Source organism: Sesamum indicum, linkage group LG10 (assembly GCF_000512975.1).
Source record: "Sesamum indicum cultivar Zhongzhi No. 13 linkage group LG10, S_indicum_v1.0, whole genome shotgun sequence".
NCBI lineage: Eukaryota > Viridiplantae > Streptophyta > Magnoliopsida > Lamiales > Pedaliaceae > Sesamum > Sesamum indicum.
In genome coordinates this window covers 4,149,399-4,170,358 of record NC_026154.1, presented here as the reverse complement: position 1 = coordinate 4,170,358, position 20,960 = coordinate 4,149,399, and the positions used below count along the sequence as shown (strand labels likewise).

Genomic DNA, 20,960 nt, shown 5'->3' with positions numbered 1-20,960 from the left:
TATTTTTGATTTATTTTTTATCGTTTTTCATAATATTGGTGCTGTTCTTTCTTTTCATTCACAAGAAATGACCAATTCGAGTGGTAAATTTCACGTGCATGTTATGTGCATGTCAACTGCAAATTGCGGACATTTTCCAAATATAAATGTTCTTAACGTGTCATTTTTTTTTTATAATTCTTGTCCTTCGTATTGTCAAAATAAATTTTAGGTGGACCAAAAGTATTACCCTCCATTTTTATAGGACAAACATTAATTTTACCAAAAAAAAAAAAAGAAAATTGAATTCATGGACCTATTCATATTAACGCCGTAACAAGCTGTCACTAGCTTTTTTTGAATTATATATCTCAGAGTTCAATCTGATATATGTTCTTATTGTAACAATCAAATTTACAAGATTAAGGCTAATTAATTCATTAAGGCATACAGTAAGAAATTACAATGGTACAAAGGGCTCATCAATGTTTGATAATTCTTCTAATTAATTTGTAAAATATAACATACTTTATGCAGTTAATAATGCACAAATTTAATTGAAATAATAGGGTAAATTACATTTTCTAATCCAGAAGTGGACATGTTTTCAATTTTGGTCCCATACTTAGGTCAATTCGCACATTGAGTCCCATATGGATTTTTTTTTTCAATTTCAGTACCATTGAGGGATTCTCGTCCAATTGATAACGGCAACTGCTCTCTCCATTAGTCAATACAATCAAAATAAGGGTAAATTATATTTTTTGTTCTATAAGTGGATCTGTTTCTAATTTTGGTTACACACTCAGGCCAATTCAGACATTTAAGTTTTTCACACGTGCAGATCACGTGACTAACGGCCTGACGGAAAGAGCAGCTACGTTATCAATTGGATGAAAATCCTTAAATGATCCTTAAAATGTAAAAAAGAACCACATATGGGACTCAATGCGCGAATTGATCTGAGTGTGAGACCAAAATTGAAAATATGTCTATTTATGAGACCAAAAATATAATTTACCCGAAATAATATTTTGAAACCTCCTATGTTATGTTATTCATTGTTGAAATTATTCTCAATACCACAATTTTTTTTTCTTTTATTCTTTGGTCATTTTAAAATTACACTATTTTAATCAATTTAGTATAGAAAATGTTAATATATTTTTGATAAAAATTGAATATAAAACTAGACGAAAATAGTTTAGGTGAATAATTGTGAGTAGTAAGTATTTTAGTTTGAAGTTTTAATTCTATCAAACTTTTCTTTGTTGAAAAGTAAATATATATATTTCTTAAAACTTTTGATCCTATAATGGAAAGTATGACTATTATTACAAACACTATAAATTATTAAATTTTTGCTATATTATAAATGATCACAATTTAAAAATCATAGTAAATAAATAATATTAATTATGTTAAAAAAATCAATGTGAAAGTTTAAAGTTTTACCACAATTAATCAATATTTACCATAATTTTAGCTATGGCCATTGCCACAGTTTTAGTTATAATTAATGTTTTGACCACACTAGCAAAACAAAGGCTAATAGTCGTGGCATAACTGTGATTAATTTGTATTCACTATAATTTTTTTCTTTAACTATAGTAATTAACAATAGCGAAAAATCATACTTCTTTCAGTAAAAACATTTTAAAGTTTGAAGAAAAATGCATAGCACTGAGATCAACAAATTTAAGAAAAATCAAAACCCTTTGAATTTAAAACCATCCAAATAAATTAGGACTGATTATTATGTATTGAAACCCATAATTCAATATAAATGCAACTTAAAAAGATTTTAATAATTATAAAAGTATTTAAAAATGATAAAACGAATAATTACAATATTTTTTGAGAAAATATTTTGGTATTTAACTCGAGAGTCTAATTACATTAAATCATACCCATATAATTACAACGATAAGGAAAAACGATGCGACTTTTTTGTCAAACATTTATAACAATCATCGTGAACTTTAATTCACTAAAAAAAAAATGCAACATTTGACTATGGCCAATTGTCATGGTTAAAAATAAAATAGTAGGAACAAATAGTTATTGACCACGGCCATGCAACGGTTATTGGCCGTGGTATCTGTTAGGATAGCTAAAACATTTGTCATATCTAAAAGCTATAACAAATCATTTTTACCATGGCTATTAGCCATCACAAATAACTTTTTCTTAGTGGAAAATTTATGTGTTTGCAGCGATTTTATTTAACCGTACTCAATAAAAAATATTTACAACAATTTTTAGAAAATTATAGCCAATAGTCAATTTTTTTTTCCGGGTAGTATTTGCGCACATAAAATATGTTGTAAAACAACAGAGTTTCTAGCTTTGTCAAATCTTGACAAGTAAATTCCATCCCTAGCAATTTATTATCTACTAATCTAACGTCTCATTCGCCATTATGATTATATTTCCATCGATGTTGGTCAGCTTATCTTGTTGGTACATATACACCTCCCAATAACTTATTTCCTATAGTTCAACAACGTTTTTCAAGAATCGTAGTTATAACAAAGCAACAAAAATAGCGATTCCCTCATTCTGCAAAGAAGTCGAATGAGACAAAAATAGCTTTGTGATTTTCCATGTTTTATTGAATTCAAAGGCTTTTATTTCAGCTGATATTACACCCATCCATTCCTTTTTCTTTATGGCATCACTGTATGTTCTTGGTTCTTAAGGAAGTGCAACTGCTGTAAGTAAGCAAGTGTGCATAGATGGTGAATGTATAATGATAGGTGTATCTGTACATTCTTGAGTGTAAGAACAAACATAGTCTTGGAATTTAGCAAGCCTAGTAGTTGGTCTAGAGGACCTTCTTAATATTACATTCTCTCTTGCCTGATTCTCATCTAGAAGTAGATTTTCTGTATTATCAGTGTTTACTGCATTTTCTTCTAACTCTGTTGGATGTTCTTGATTTTTAGAGGTTTCCAGGTCTATTTCAGTCATCATTTTAGGTATTGAACAGGTAATAAGGTTAGCTAATTGACCTATGTAGGGGAAGACATCTTCCTGGAAAGTAACATCCCTAGAGATTAGCATACTTCTTTTGTTCAAGTCATACAGCTTGTAGCCTTTTTGATTAAAAGCATACCCCAAGAATACACATTTTAAGGCTCTTAAATCAAATTTATACTTATGTGGAAAGTTATTTGTTGTAAAATATAAACATCCAAATGTTTTAAAATAAGAGTAATTTACAGCTTTCTTAAACTACACTTCATAGGGGGGCTTCCACTTCAATATAGGTGTAGGTATTCTATTTATTATATATGTGGGTGTTCAAATAACCTCAGTCCAAAACATTATAGGTAAATTAGCTTGAAACATCAAAGATCTAGCAAGTTACAAAGATGTTTATGTTTTCTCTCCACAATGCCATTTTGTTTTTCAACTCTAAGGATCATAGAGTAAGCCTTGCTGAAATTAGGCAGTGGCTCTATCATGAGGATTTGGTTCCTCACATAGTCTTGATTTTCATTTAATCCCATAGGAAATTGTATAAGTTGATATGCAATCTTGAGATCTGCAGTCTCCTTGGCAGCCCCACTGGTGCATTTTGGGGTGTGTGTAATGCAAGTCAACTCATCCCAAAGTCTCTTTAGCTTAGAAAAGTATGTGGAGACTGACATGGAGCCCTGTGACAATGAAGCCATTTCTATTTTTAGTTGATATACCATGGGACCGTTGCTTTGTCTAAACTTGTTGTCTAATTCAACCCACAGTTCCCTAGATGTATTTGTGTACAAGAAACTCTCCACAATATCTCTTGAAATGGAATTCAAGATCCACGATGTCACTATGCAATCTGCCCTGATCCACTATTCCAATTCCTTGGTGTTTTCTTCAGGTTTCAGTCCCTTTGCATTTATGAAACATGTTTTCATCTTGGTTCCCCGATCCAGTCTAATTGATCTGCTCCAGGATAAAAAACTGGATCCATCTAGTAAGGTGGTAACTAGACTCAAACCAGGGTTATCACTCTGCTACAATTTCAAGATTTCCGGATCTTCTGCCGTTCTTGGTGCTGTGTGTGGTTCTTGTAATCAAGAAAGGTGGGAATTCAATTTCTTGTTTGATAAAATCAGAGACCGTCAAGGATGACTCTGATATCATGTAAAATTTGCAGCGAAAGTACACAAGAAAGAAGAATAGAACTTCATTTATAAGAGAAGTATTTCACAATTGGCAAAGATGATACAGAGTTTTCTGAGAATTGTTGCACAGTGTTTTTCACTTCTTGAAGAAGATGATGATCCTCGGGTATACATATGCCTTTTTATACCTGCATTCTTTACCGCCATGTACATCTTATGTTATTAATTTTTCTAATTTTTGTGTTTAAGATGGATGTGAATTCATAGAATTATTTAACATTCTTTTAGATGGATAAAAAATTCGTAGCAATTGAAACATATGATACTTTTCCCAAAGACTGATTGTAGTCCGTGTGCTTCACACTTAAGTGCATTTTGGCATCCACATATCTTATTCTTGCGGGGAAAGAAACAAGAAAGCATTTGAGTTACTTATATAATATAGATTGAAGGATGAGTGCGGATCGTGTGGTACTGATCATTATTAAAACCAACATTTTTTTTAATAAATTAATTATAACTATATTATGCAATCATCAATAACTAATATATTTCAATTATTAATATCAAATATATATAATTAATTAAAACTAGCATTATAGTAAACCAACCACTAATTTAATATGGATACATTGATAGGATTAAGGGTGTCAATGGATAGAGTGAGACCCAACTCAGATCCATGCTCAAACCCTATAAAGATTATTAAACCTAGGTCCAAATCCAAACCCATTAAAAAATATAAATTATATTTGAGTTGGGTCTATACCCATCAATAAATTTGTGTGAAAGAGGAGAAAATAATTTCCTAGGATTAGAATTTAAATTAATTCTGAAAGGGATTTCTTGAACTTGTGTTATGAGTAGCCGATTCTTTTACTTTAACTTAAATTGAAAGTGAGAATCAAGAAAGTGTGAAATATGGGAGAAAGAATCTAAAACTTCCTATTTGCAAGAAAAGATAAGAGGAGAAAAGAATTTGTACCATGCGTAGAATTTATGTCAAGTTGGGATAGAAGTTGGTATGCGCATATATAAAATGAAGGCAGTTGGTGAATTAAAGAGATCAATAACATCCATCCATTTTGCAATTACCCGCTTCTGATCTAACACATTTCTCCAGAAAATCACCCAAATACAAAGTAAAATGGTTGATTCTGTTGCAACAATAGCTCTTGAAACACTTGGGGACCTGTTGATTGAGGAAGCAAAGTTTTTATCGTTTCTATTTGTAAACTGAAAAATCCATTTGTAACAGAAGTATAAAATAATTAGAATTGAAAATGAGAATCATTTCTATGAACAACTTACCACCACCTTCTCTACTCTTGGGCCGCTCCAGCCCTTTTCGCCCTTCTTCTTGTAGCATCTGGAGAATAGTTCCTTATGCTTCGCAGTGCGATCAAGTTGTGTTCCTGTCCAACAAAAGAAAAATATAATTGACGGAGAATTAATCATTCATAAAACTTTCTTTTTTTAAAAAAATAAATAAAAAGAAGAATAAGAACAAGAGAGTTACTAACTTCCATTTGTGCATCTTAACAGAGGATGGCGATACTCGCCGTAATTATGGTACCAAAAATGAAAATTACCTTTTTTGACAGGACCAAAAAAGGATTTGCCCCTCATTCAAAGTATTTCTGCACCTTCTCCCACACCATTATAGCCTTCATTTGGAACTAATTTATGAACATCGACTGCAATCATCAATAATTAATATATTTTAATTATTAATATTAAATATATATAATTAATTAATAACTAGTATTATAGTAAACCAACTACTAATTTGATATGAATACGTTACAGGATTAGGGGTGTCAATAAATAAGGTGAGACCCTATTAGACTCATACCCAAACCCAATAATTGTTATTATTGGACTCCAAATCCAAACTTATTAAAAATATAAATTTGTGTGAAAGAGGAAAAAAGAATTTATACCTAGAGTAGAATTTAAATTAAATCTGAAAGGGATTTCTTGAACTTGTGATGATTAGCCGATTCTTTTGCTTTAACTTAAATTAAAAGTGAGAATCAAGAAAGTGTGAAATATAGGGAGAAAGAATCTAAAACTTCCAATTTGCAAGAAAAGATAAGAGGAGAAAAGAATTTGTACCATGCGTAGAATTTGTGTCAAGTTGGGATAGAAGTTGGTATGCACATATATAAAACGAAGGCTGTTGGTGAATTAAAGAGATCAATAACATCCATCCACTTTGCAATTAGCCGCTTCTGATCCAACAATTTCTCCAAAAAGTCACCCAAATACAAAGTAAAATGGTTGATTCTGTTGCAACAATAGCTCTTGAAACACTTCGGGACCTGTTGATTGAGGAAGCAAAGTTTTTATCGAGTGTGGACGGTGAGGTTGAGGAAGTCCGTAGGCAGCTCAACATCATGCACTGTTTCTTGAAGGATGCTGATAGGAGGCAAGATCGGTACAATTCACAGACAGTCCAGAATTGGGTCGCTGAACTTCGCGATTTGTCCATTCAAGCTGAGAATGTACTAGAAAGATATGTCATTGAAGTGGTGTCCAGAAGAGAAGGAAAAGGCCTTAAAAAGGTTCTCAAAAGATTCACTTGTATATTGAACGAGTGGTCGAGAATGCACCAAATCGGAGAAGACATTAAAGATATCAAGTCTCGTATGTCCGACCTCACCAAACAATCGGAGTCCATGAGTGTAGGAGACAACTCATCAAGATTGGTAGATGATACCAATTGGTCAAGAAGAACGTATGGGCATGAGGTTGAAAAATATTTTGTAGGAATGAAGGAGGATATTAAACAGTTAGAATCACTTCTGACAACTAATGACAAATCAAATGGAGTGATTTCCATATGTGGCATGGGAGGCTTGGGAAAGACCACTCTTGCTACTAAAATTTACAATGGGGAGGCCGTGCAGCGGTGCTTCAAATATCGTGCTTGGGTTTGTGTAAGCCAGCAATTTCAACCCAGAACTATTCTCCAACGACTATTAAAGCAACTTCTTCCAAATGAAGCAGAGGAGCAAGACGAAGATGTATTGGTCAGAAAGTTGTATGATGTACAAAAAAATAGAAAATGTCTAATAGTTTTGGATGACGTTTGGGAAGTTGATCATTGGAATTCCTTAAGGCATGCTTTTCCCATTGGAGAGACAGATAGCAAAGTTTTGCTCACAACCAGAAATCAAAACATTGCTTCCACAGGATACGTCCACAATCTGAAGTGTTTGGATGAAGATGAAGGATGGGAGCTCCTTCAAAAGATAGCACTCCCAAACAACTATTCACAAGGTTTGTTTGTAAAATTTCTTGTTTTATTTTATTGATTTTGAATCTTCTTTCTCTAGTTAGTGCCAAAAGAAAAAAGAGTAATGATACTAAAAATATCATTAATAGTATATATTAAGCGAAAAAGATTATTTTGTTACGTCTAATATTTTTTTATAGTTTTCACGACGACAAGATTGTTTGAATTTTTGCTTACGAAAAGATTGTTTGAATTTTCTTTTGTAAATTTTAAGTTGATCTATATGTACAAAATGCTATTGAATAGCAATTTAAAATTTATTACTTCGTACAAAATTTATTTCCAACATAAAAGAAATCAAACATTTAGAAACTCATTGAATTTGTTTCATATAGTAATATAAAGTTATGCTTTCAAATTTTATTTCTATTTTTTATTTATTGTAAGTATAGGCAAAATTCTCTTGTTTTGAGTAGTTTTAATTACTATACAAATTTATAAGAAATTCAAATTTTATAATATATTGAATTAACTAACATTCATTGATTGTGTATGCAGAGCTACCTACAACTGAAATAAAGTTGTTGGAAGAATATGGAAGGGAAATAGTTAAAAAATGTGGTTATTTACCATTACCCATTTCAGTTATTGGGGGAACTCTTCGTCGTGAAAAGGCATCATTAGAATGGAAAAATGTGTGTAGAAATCTTGATTCGTACCTTCAACATGGGAAAGGTTTGGAGAATGACAAAAAAGTAAATCAAATACTAGATTTGAGTTACAATGTGCTCCCTTACAACCTGAAACCATGCTTTTTGTATTTGGCATGTTTTGAAGAGGATCAAGAAATAGATACAGAAAAACTATATTTACTATGGATGGCTGAAGGAATGATTTCTTCAGAAGATAAGGGAAGAGGAGAAAGTTTGAGAGATGTGGCAGAACGGTATTTGTTTGAGCTTGCAAAAAGGTGTATGGTTCAAGTGGAAATAGACGAGTTGCCGCTCTATAATAGGTTTAAGTCATGCCGGCTTCATGATATGATACGAGATCTGTGTTTGTCAAAAGGAAAAAAAGAAGGATTTCTGGAGGTTATAGATAGAGAGATGGGAAGTGAAGAGTCTTCAATTTGCAAAACAAATAGACTGGCTATCCATATGCACAAATTGGATAATGATCTTAGTTACAGGATTGGGGAAAATAAGAGCATAAGATCTCTTCTATTCCTCAAAACGGACTGGAGAAGTATAGATTGGTACAATTACATTACATTTGGGATTTTCAAATCTCTCAAAGTCCTAGTGTTGGAAGGTTATACATTTGAGAATTCGAAATTGCCCAAAGGAATCGAAAAATTGAAGCTGTTGAAGCTATTGAGTCTCGAAAATAGTTATGTGAAAGAATTGCCAGCATCTATAAGCAAGCTACCTTGTTTGCAGACATTGAATGTGAAAGATACATTTAGATTACCTAATTGCGTATACAAAATGAGGCGCTTGAGGCATCTATTTTTGCGAGATGATCATAAGAGCATTGGAGGTGAAAAATTGAAATTGGAAGGGTTGAATGAGTTGGAGATGATAACTGGATTCAAGAGTTTGGTTGATGACATCACTCATCTTCTTAAATTGCCGAAACTCCGAGTATTGGAAGGAACAATTTGTGATGAAGAAAGTTTGTCAATGATTGTTGATCACATCTTAAATCATCAAGAACAATTTCGCGACGTACGACTTCAGATTGAAATGGATGTTAATATGGATTCGGAAGATGGCTCAACTCTTCTCAAAAGGTTGGTGACGTGTCACTCGCTACATTACTTGAGAATCGCACATTGTCGAGTGAGCAAATTACCAGCTTATGAAGTTCAACTATATCAAAATGTGATAGAATTGCACCTTATGGGTACAAGGATTGAGGAAGACCCAATGGAAATACTAGAGAAGCTTCCCATGTTAAGAGTTCTTGGCTTGTGGCGCAATCCATATATGGGCAATGAGATGGTTTGTCGGGCAACTGGATTTCCTCAACTCAGAGACCTTGTTCTGTTTGGGTTGTCGATTGTCCTTAGTGAATCTATAGTTTCACTAGGATTGTTGGTTCTATTTTTCAATTTTCTTGGTTGAACTTTGTCTGGTTTCGTATTATATAAATATATATATATATATATATATATAATTATTTATCATCTACCCGCTACTAATAGTTTGAATTTCAATATCAATTTTCTTATTCATTATTAACTATTTTCATTGTCTTCTCAAATATACTGCATCATATTTCTTATCAATTTAATATGAACTTTACATGGAATGTTGAACCAATCAAAATTAAGTGACTTAATTTATGTTTTATTTTCGATTTTCTTTTGTAATAGGGAACGTATCCTACTTTTATAGATGCACCCATGTCCACGTGGACGGTCAACATCTATCTTATTTTTTATTAATTTCGTAAAAGATAGTTATAAAAATTATAAACATATTATAAACTTTGAATTGTTTTGAAAAATATAATTAGTAATAACTATTTGTTTAAGAATTAATATAATAATTTTTTATATGGCGTACAATAGTTGCTATTTATTAAGATTTTTTTAAGAATTGTCCTTAGTGAATCTATAGTTTCACTAGGATTGTTGGTTCTATTTTTCAATTTTCTTGGTTGAACTTTGTCTGGTTTCGTATTATATAAATATATATATATATATATATATATAATTATTTATCATCTACCCGCTACTAATAGTTTGAATTTCAATATCAATTTTCTTATTCATTATTAACTATTTTCATTGTCTTCTCAAATATACTGCATCATATTTCTTATCAATTTAATATGAACTTTACATGGAATGTTGAACCAATCAAAATTAAGTGACTTAATTTATGTTTTATTTTCGATTTTCTTTTGTAATAGGGAACGTATCCTACTTTTATAGATGCACCCATGTCCACGTGGACGGTCAACATCTATCTTATTTTTTATTAATTTCGTAAAAGATAGTTATAAAAATTATAAACATATTATAAACTTTGAATTGTTTTGAAAAATATAATTAGTAATAACTATTTGTTTAAGAATTAATATAATAATTTTTTATATGGCGTACAATAGTTGCTATTTATTAAGATTTTTTTAAGAATTGTCCTTAGTGAATCTATAGTTTCACTAGGATTGTTGGTTCTATTTTTCAATTTTCTTGGTTGAACTTTGTCTGGTTTCGTATTATATATATATATATATATATATATATATATATAATATTGTGGATCTTCATGTGCTTTGGCTTCCAAACCGAGCTTGCTGCATCCATTCATTCTCAATTCTTTCTTATTATCACTGTTTGAATCATACACATACATGCCTTTCCATTCTGTTACATTTATGTCTTTGCTTTTTCTTCTTTATTTCTAGTAAATTAAATTTCACAAACTTATATTTGTAATCCTATAACTTATTAGCACTTTTTTTTTTTTTTTGTAACTTTCTTGATTTACACATTTAGTTCTTATTTTTCTTGAAAAATTTAGTCCTGTCCCAATGAAACTGTAGAGGGCTAAAATTGTCCGAAATTTTGATCAGATCCGATTGGAGGACTAAAATTGTGTGTTTTTGAAAAGTTATGAAACTAAATTGCAATTGCATAAAGTTAAAGGATTAAAATGTGAAATGGCTAAAGTTGGGGGACGAATTTTGCCTTTAACTCTTTCAAAAAATATGGGTTATTTGTATAAATGATATTGACAAATTTGATGGGTGTATGTGTACTTTTTCAGAAAATATGGTTAGTTTGTGTAAATAAAATATAAATCAAGGGGTTTAAATATATTTATCTCAATAAAGTATAATATAAAGAAAATGTCGTAGATATATAATATGTGTTTGATTTAGGCTTATGTAATGAAACTGATTTAGGCCAAACATGCAAATCATGTACCCCACAGACAGTCCAATAATTAATTATCAAAAAGAAGAAAATGCATTTCAGGCAATCAGAATCAAATCTCCATTACTCATTCACAACCTAACAGTTCCGACAGCTCATCTAAACCCAATCGTCCATCGGCCGCTAGATCCGGCAATTTCGTCTGGGAAGATCGTCAGAATGGTTGAAGCTTTTGCATCGGTGGCTCTCGAAACCCTTCGTGACCTGTTGATTGAGGAAGGGAAAGTTTTATTTGGGGTCGGCGATCAAGTTGACGAAGTCCGTAGGCAGCTCGACACCGTGCACTGTTTCGTGAAGGATGCTAGTAAAAGACAAGATACGGACAACTCCGAAACGAGCTGTATACATGAAAATATTAAATGAGGGGCAAAATTAAAAATTTATGTAATTTATTTTTGCTAACTTTAGCATTTTTTTGTCCAAAACCTGACGAAAATGGTAAGTTTGAGAACTTTCGGAAAAAGTGTAAGTGTAATTTTTAAACTTTTTGGAGAAAGTGAAATATCGTATTTTTTGAGGGTCTAATTGTTATTAACCCATGTCTATATCTACACTGTTATAAAAGTATGAATAACATTAATATAGGTTTCTTTCTATTCTTGATTGCACTAAAATATCCCTATGATTGTATTGTTTTCAATGGTATTTATGTCGAGTATTATTATTATTGTATAAATCTATTCAATTTCATGATATGTTAAGTTTTTTCAAGTTGTATTCTTTTGGCCAAGTTATTATTTCTTGAAAAAGAAAACATGTTAGACTCTCGTATCACCAATTTTGCCAGAATCCCTAATTTAGGTATTGATACGGTTTATAACGTGAAGTTTTTTTTGCCGATTGGTAGAAAGAACAAAAACTGCTGCAATTTTTAAAGTTATATGAACAAATTGCAAATTCTAATTTGAATTAAGACCAAAATTATCACCAACTGACTTACATGATTAATGTTGTATTTTTTTTTTTTTACTGGGTTCAACAGTTTGGTTGATAATATCACTCATCTTCTTAAATTGCCGAAGCTCCGAGTATTGGAAGGAAGAATTTGTGGTGAAGAAAGTTTGTCAATGATTGTTGATCACATTTTAAATCATCAAGAACAATTTCGCGACGTACGACTTAAGATTGAAATGGATGTTAATATGGATTCGAAAGATGGCTCAACTCTTCTCAAAAGGTTGGTGATGTGTCACACACTGCATTACTTGAGTATTTGCATATTGTCAAATGAGCAAATTACCAGTTTATGGAGTTCAACTATATCAAAATGTGATAGAATTGCAGCTTGTGGGTACAAGGATTGAGGAAGACCCAATGGAAATACTCAAGATCCAACGGTGTATATATCGGCCAGCAACTCGCCATGGCAGCGCTGGATTTTTAGAGAGAAGTTCCGGTGATTTTGGTGGGGAAAACAACAGACTTCGAGGTGGGAGCCCGTCTGTTATTTGGTTTTGTTTTTTTTTTTTTATAATTTTGATGACATGGATAAAATATCCACGTCACGCCTATTTTTTTTTTAATTTCCACATCGACGCCACATCAACGCCAGGTAGTCGCCACATCATCGTTTTTAGTTAATAAAAACGCAGCCCCCAATTTAAAAAGTTACGTGAGGGACATGTGATATTTTTCGGCAACTGAGGCAATTTTTCGACGAAATTTGTACCAAAATTGAGTTTTTTTAAGTTATAGGGGACTAAAATGGAACCCTAGTAAGTTACGGGACTAAAACGAGAATCACCTGAAGTTAGGGGACTAAAATTTCCTTTAATCCTTTTTATTAGAACTCCACTCTTATCATACGTTTTTTTTCCTTTGAAAACAGGAGGAATTTGACAATGTTAAAAATTTAAGGGACTAAAGTGGTAAAATCAAACTTAAATGGACTATTTTACCCTCCAAAAAGTCAAAATTCAGCCATATATTCAACAAAAAATAGCTTGAGACCAGACTGAGGCAAAAACTAACATTGTATTTGGATTTGTATTTTAGTTGTTTTGTTTTGTGTTTGAATTTGTATTTTAGTTGTTTTGTTTTGTGTTTTGAAAATAGAGAGAGAAAAATATAGAGAAGTAAGTGTCTGTTGAAAATAGATGATATGTTTGAATTTGTGTTTTGGGGTAATTTAAAATATTTTAAAATAAGTGGTGTAAGTTTGATGTTGGGATTTGGGAGACAAAAATCATTGTTAATCGTCAAATCATATATATTTATATATATAAATATGTATATATAAAATTTTTTTATGTTTAATGTCGTATTTTTTGGAGACAAAAATTACTGTTAATTGTCAAATCATGTCTGTTTTATATTATATATATATATTATATAGAAAGTTGAAAAACAGAAAAACACGCAGATAAGGTGTAAAAACACAAAAACAAACATTGAGTGTGTTTTATCTTATCTCGAAAAATGCAAAGATTCAAATCCAAACACAGCCTAAATATTTTTGAAATTTTTGTAATTTTTGATATTTTTTAAAAATTTCCTGTATTTTTTGTATTTCTAAAATTTTTCTGTAAATTTCTGAAAATATTTTTTCAAAATTTTTCTAATTTTCTGTATATTTTTGGTATTTTAATATTTTTTGTAAACTTTTGGTATTTTAAAAAAAAATCTGTATGAATTTTCAAAAATGATTTTCAGAAAAAATTTCTGAAATAATTTTTCAAAAAATTTCGAAAATATTTTTTCAAAATTTTCAAATTTTCTGTAAATTATGAAATTTATGTAATTTATGTGCAATTTATACAATTTATGTGTAATTTATGCAGTACATGTGTAACTTATGTAATTTATAATTTCTATGTGTAATTTCTACCATTTCTGTGTTATTTTAGCAATATATGTGTAATTTATGCAATTTATAATTTTTATGTGTAATTTATGTAATTTGTAATTTTTATGTGTAGTTTATGCAATTTATGTGTAATTTACACAAATTTCTGTAATTTATGCAATTTAGGAAATTTAATAAAATTTTACATAATAATCACATTAATAAAGAATTTTAAAACAATTTATGCAATATCAACAATAATACATTAATAAATATAAATAATCATAAATTACATAATAGTCATAAAGAAAATAAATTACAACAATATTCCCGGTACATACTAACGTTGTTACATATAATAATGTACATAATCATAAAATTAATTTACATCAATTTTCTCAATATTAATAGTTTTTTTATCATAATCACAAAAATTAAAATAAATTACAACAATATTCCCATAATATTTTTACATAATAATGTAAATAATAAAAAAATTAATTTAGGCCAATTTTCCCAATATTAATATTTTTATATAATAATATAAATAATAAAAAAATTAATTTATATCAATTTCTCCAATATTAATATTTTTACATATTAATAAAAAAATTAAATAAATTAGAACAATATTCCCAATACATATTTACATTTTTACATAATAATGTAAATAATAAAAAAATTAATTTAGATTAATTTCTCCAATATTAACATCTTTACATAATAATAAAAAAAATTAGTATATTCTTTTGAATTTGACATATTAATGTCAATTATAATTCAAAACTTTAGACTAATACTTTTATATAATTGGTGTAGATATTTTCTAGTGGTACACCGTCTCTACCGCATGGTCGAGGGCATGGTCGTGGTAGTGGTTCGGTACTACTAGCAGTACTGTCAGATGCTTCCCAAGTTGGGGAAGTATTGTCCCCTGCCCCCAGACTCCAAATGGTGCTAGTACATCTAGAGCTGCATGTACGGCTGCGGATGACGCGTTACAGCAGCCCCACCACGACCACGACCACGACCACCATCAATCCCCCACCATTAGCGCGCCAGTACATCAGCCTCAATGACGGAAGGAAAGTTTGTTAAATAATTTTTTTTTATATGAATTATTTTATCTTGAAAATGTTAATATCAAATTAAATTAAGGTCTTACCGACGGTTATGCAGTTGTGCAGGGATATTTCCCCCACCCGTGACCATGTCTGAGGCAGGTACCGCTAGAGCACCAACACTTTTGGTTTGAGAGATGAAGGCAATTAGTTTTAAATTAATTTTTTTTATCTAATATATAATCTAATTGTTTAATTTATTTTACTAATATTTTGTTTAATTTTAGCAGATGACCTACTGGTGGGACTGTGACGATGAGGCCATGTTCCGGGTCTTCCACATGTGGGCTGGAAAGTGCATTCGGAAGACCTTCTCAGTCGCCTGGTCCAGCCTGGTCAGGTCACAAAAAGTGTTTCTAAATTAGATGAACCATTCCAAATTAATATATAACCCTTCCAAATAGAATTATTAATCAGTATCTAATATGTGTTCCAAATTATATGAACCGTTTCTAATTCTATTCCTAAAATAATTCTACAAATGTGTTCCAAATTCAATAACTCCTTGCAAAAAAATGTTCAAAGACCGTTCCTAAATTGATCCCAATTAGAAAAAAAAAAAAAAAACAGTTTCAAAACAAAATTATGAGTATTAAAAATATCGTTCCAAAATTTCACCTAAAAAATATAAGTAACCGTTAGAAAGACCATCCCCAACCGATCCAATTCTTAAATTAAATTTTTTTGGGGCTAAATCGATATTAGGAACGGTTTTCAACGACCGATACAATTACCATCCTAAGTTGGAACTGCTTTTCGTAAACCGTTCCTACTTTTTTGTAACGCCAACTGCAGGGACGGATTTCCATCCGTTCCAAACTCCGGTCCAAATAAGTTTTCTGTTTTTGATATCGTCCAAAGTTAAAAACAACCATTCCAAATCCTGCCTTTTTTTGTAGTGTTACCGTCAAGTTGAGTCAAAAGTTTGGCGTGTCAAAATTTTTTTATCATCGTCAATTAGTAATGAATATATCACAGGCTTGGTTAGAAAGCAGGTCTGCTGCTTGGTTGTCTTATCTATAAATATGAGATTTCTTGATCTCATATTTGAATACAAGATTTCTCATAAAAAAAAAAAAAAATAGTTTTTACTATATAAATTCAAAATAGATGTATAAAATATAAATACAATATTATACCAATAAATAATAGTATTTATGTTAGAAATAAACGTGAAAAAATATTTCAATTTTGAAAGAAAGAAATTGAAGGAAAAAAGTCCTTTTACAGTCAAAAAGATCAATTTTGTGCCTAGATTTTATTCCATATGAAGACTAATTAAATAATGTGGAGCAATTTACTCTATAATGTAAGTTTAAATGAATATAAAAATGTGAATAATAAATTATATTAAAAATTAAAGATATAACTTCTATTAGACAAACAATTACTTAGGTCCAACTTCTAATCAACCAATAGTCTCTTAACTTAATCGTTGGAGTGGTTTTTTGGTGTACCCCCAACACCTTTGACGTGTTGCTTTGATTTCAGATTTATTTTCAATGAAAACCCTGAGGACCTGGGGCGATCCCACCGACCTCGTCATGTATGCAATTATCATTAACAAATAAAAGCATAATCATGTTTATTGCGGAGTAGCACAAAATTATTGAACTAAAAATATTACCTTGGGTTGTAATAAGGTTTATTGTAATTATTATTTTTAAGAATAATAACAATATTACAACTATAGTTACCATAAATATATTTAAAAAAATAAAAGAAGTACTCGACTTGGTTCATGAATTTCTAAACATTTATAATCTGATTCGAGCTCGACTCGTGAAGTAGCTCAAGTTAAAAAATAATTAGCTGAAAGATTTTAAAGCTCGCTTACTCTACATTCCTAGATCAGAACTAAATTAATGCCTAAATAACATTTAATTGGTAACGGAATTATGTATAGGATTCGACAGTGTATACATATCTAAAAGTTCAAATATAGTTAAAATTAACATATAAACCATATAAACGGTCGAAAGTTAATTGTATTACATGATCATTCAAATACGTGAAGAGAGGGTGTTTACGAAAGAATAACGTTAAATATTCATGCTAGGAAATTTAAATTTATTTTTGGGAATTGATTCTTAAAAAAACAAAAAATATATTATAAACTCATTACAATTTTACATAGTTCAAGTAAAATTTTAAATCACTAAATTTGAATATATTTCTAAAAAATGGAGTCTCCAATTTGTAATTTCCTCAAAAAATATATTTCTAATACAATGTTATTTCCTCTACTATTTGTAATTTTGGAGTCTCCAATTTGATTAAATTCCATATCAGACTTTATTTTATTTTATTTTTCCAGCTACTTACTATACAATGTATTTCCATTTTAGAGAAAGGAAACCTAAAAATCACACGCGCACACACACACCCACATAGACACACACAAAATTAAAGTGTATAAAGACAGAAGTGGTTCAATGCTTTAACTCAAACAGCAACCAAAGGAGAATCAAAGGAGGCGTTCTTATTTGTATTTGTATTTGTGTTCGAACACACACACACACACACACACTGAAATTAAGGCTGAAAGAAAATGAGATCAGGAGAGACTTCCAACGGCAAGAAACCAAATCATGACCAATCCATTGTTTCTAAAATCGCCCTCTCCATCAAATCTCAGGTACATTTCTTCTTTCATTTCCCTTTCTTTTTTTTTTTTAATTGTTACTTGTATATATATATATAAATTCTCCTTTTTGTGTATGGTTAGATTAGTTTGATTTGATTTAATCCTTTTGAAAATTTATAACCAAGAAACGATTTTTATGTGATTTTTTTTTTTATATTTGTTTATGGGATTTTAAAAATTTATAACCAAGAACTAGTGATTCGGCATGTTTGTCGACTCGGTTCTTTTTGTAATTCTTGATCTACTCGAAATCAAGAATCTTTCCGGTTGATAACCCCAACAACCAAGATTGATAAACATTGCAATAATAATAGTATTATATTATAATAATAATAATTATAACAACAACAACAATAATAATAACATAAAATTGAAGTATTCCCTTCAACCAAAGTTGTAGCAAGGGGCTCTTTATTTATAGGTAATCATAAATTGATTGGAGATGACCAAATCCATCGGTGACTTATTGGAGAATTTTCATGAATTTGATGGAGCATCATCTCAAAATGGTTGGATAAAGCTAAATCTTGCTAGATTTTGTAGAGGTCATCTCACAACAGTTAGGAGTTCTCCACCGGACTAGGTATCTCCACCGGACTAGGTTTAGGGTTATTTAGTGGAAGTTGGAGACTCCCTGCGCTTGGGGGGGCGATTGGAATCTGTTGCAGGTGAATGTATCATTTAGGGGTTAAATTCATTTTGGCCCCCTGTGATATATCAAAATATCAAAAATCCCCTTATGAAATTTTTAATATCACAAATCATCCTTGTGTTATGAATAAATAATCACACTGCCCCCTAGTCAATTTAAACTTATTTTTTTAAAAATAATGACTAAAATACCCCTTCTAGTCAACGGTCAAACTAAATCTATTTATATATAATTATTTTAATTTATAATATATATAATTTATAACTATTAATATATAATTACAATATATATAATTATTATTTTTATAAAAAAATTCAAAATAAAAATTATAAACCCTCCCTCCCCCCCCCCCCCCCCCCCCCTCTCCCCCCCCCCCCCCCCTGCTTCGCCCCCACCCACTCCCCTTCCCTCGGCCGACGCCCCGTCTGGGCGACTGCATCGCCCATGGGCTAGCGGCAGCGACGTCTTCGCCGCCGTCACTGCTAATTTTTTTAAATAAATAATTTTTAATTAATTAATTAAAGTAAGTTATATTGTGTTATATAAATAATTAAATAATTATTAATATAAAATAATATTTATTATTAATAAATATATATAATATTTTAATTAAATAATTATTATATAGAATAATATTTATTAATAAATATATAATATTATATATATTAGATGTGAGATAAGGGCAAAAATGTCAAGAAAAAGGCATTTTTATTGCAAATTCGCAGTCAAAGGCGCGTGTAGGTCAATTTCTGTATGGAGGGGGTTTTTTGAACTTTATTTTATATCAAAGGGGGGGTATTCGATACTTTAATTTTTATAGGGGGTTTTTTAAACATTCTTATTATCACTGGGGAGGTCTCTGGATTTTTCCCTATCTTTTAGAGATAAGAATGTCTGTCCAAATTTTACACTAAGTAATTGAGGAGATATCTTATTCCAGCCAGAGTCCAAGCTTTTAGGTTTTAAGGTCTGGCTGGAGGCACCACGTGTCTTCGAGGGGGTTGCTAGTCTTTATTTGATTTTGTGAGATGTGCCTTTAGAGATCCTACATAGATGCCATGTACTATGGATTTTGACTTTGCCTAGGGGATTTCAAGTATCTAAACTTTCTTGTGGGCCTGTGAGAATTTCTTGGGTCTGGGCCTTCTTGGATTTGGGCCAATTTATGTTTCTTTTGGCCAATTTATGTTTTTGGAGGCATCTCCTACCAGACTTCTTGGGGGCTTTACCCAGAGTAAGCTGTCATAGGACATTCTAAGCTCTTACTCGAACTGGGCCCCTTAGGCTCCACTTTATGGACTAGGGCTTAATGGGTGTCTACTCAACTGTACGGCTTTATTTTTCTAAAAGAAAATATTCATAATAGAGACATATCTATTATGAACAGAAATTGTGTGCTTGCACGGAGCAAAATTTGTGTGTCTCCTCAAAAGAGGATAATTTGGGGGTGCCTACTCAAAGAAAGACTTAAGGCCTTACTAGGGAGCAATAAGGTGTCTGCTTAGAGCAAGCTTATATGCCTTCACAGAGGAGGGTTTAAGTTCATGCACAAAACAAATCTTACAAGCTTGGCTAGAGAGGGACCTAGATGCTTGCCTCCAAGAGGGCTTGGATGCCTCCACGGAAGAGGGATTGTGGACCTGTGTGGAAGATAATGTTTTTTTATGTCTCCATGGAGGAGGACTTAGGGTGCTTGCTCAGAGGCAGGGCTTATTCCTCAAGGTTTGTGTGGAGTAGGGCCTCGTCTTTTTGTTTTTTGCATCTTTCACCAAGGACTTCCTACTTGTACTTCCTAGCCTCCTCTGAATTATCGTATTTTTCGGTTTAGACTAGGGGATTGTCAAAATTGGGAGCAGACTTCTTGGATCAAGATTTGAAGAAGTCCCCGTCTTGCAATCTTTGTGTAAAAGCACATGTTAGTACATCAGAGATAGCAGAAAGGACCTCTAAGCCCCTAACTTAAAACATCGGCTCATGGTCGTCTTTCGACGTATATTACTATTGGCAAATTGGTGTAGAAAGAGAGAGTGAAATTCTTTGAACGAATGAATTGACCTCGTGGGCAATTTGTTGAACCACTGTTGGGCCAAGCATGTGAAGGTGGTTACTAACACACGACACTTGACACCAAGGATATATCGGTGGTAGAGAAAGGCAACATTCTAAAAGCAGGACAAGTGCTCCAGTGGGAACATGGTTCCATCGTACTTCGAAAGATTATGCCTCCTTCCAAATGAGAGGAAGTTTGTCTTCCATAAATTCTTTGTTAAATGGGTTATTGGTCCTTATTTAATTCCGTGAGATTCAAAGATAGGATGCACCTAAGTCACCTATAAACCACACGTATGGATTTTGACTTTGGCCAGGGGCTTTCATTCTCTAAGCTTCCTTGTAGGTTTTGTGAGGTATTCTTAGATTTGGCCTTTATCAAATTAGGGCCAATTAAGCTTCTTTTGAGTAATTTA

The 20,960-nt window shown here is 31.4% G+C and overlaps 2 protein-coding genes across 2 annotated transcripts in view; both read left to right on the top strand.

The window, feature by feature from the left end:
- LOC105172062 (disease resistance protein RPP8-like) lies at nucleotides 6,323-9,467 on the top strand. The gene is made up of 2 exons (XM_011093401.2): nucleotides 6,323-7,385; nucleotides 7,900-9,467. Exons 1-2 carry the CDS (start codon nucleotides 6,380-6,382, stop codon nucleotides 9,465-9,467), a joined length of 2,574 nt encoding a protein of 857 aa, XP_011091703.1. The 5' UTR covers nucleotides 6,323-6,379.
- LOC105171893 (small ubiquitin-related modifier 2-like) overlaps nucleotides 17,659-20,960 on the top strand; it is a 4,979-nt gene continuing 1,677 nt past the window's right edge. The window contains exon 1 of the mRNA XM_011093150.2: nucleotides 17,659-17,834. Within this exon, the coding sequence (XP_011091452.1) occupies nucleotides 17,748-17,834 (87 nt within the window). The 5' untranslated portion in view covers nucleotides 17,659-17,747. The remainder of the gene's footprint in view (nucleotides 17,835-20,960) is intronic.

Excerpts from the sequence above, each read along its gene's own strand:
- LOC105172062 (XM_011093401.2), top strand. The coding sequence starts at position 6,380 with ATGGTTGATTCTGTTGCAACAATAGCTCTTGAAACACTTCGGGACCTG. Across the intron at positions 7,386-7,899 it reads CCCAAACAACTATTCACAAG|AGCTACCTACAACTGAAATA; the intron begins GTTTGTTTGTAA and ends TTGTGTATGCAG.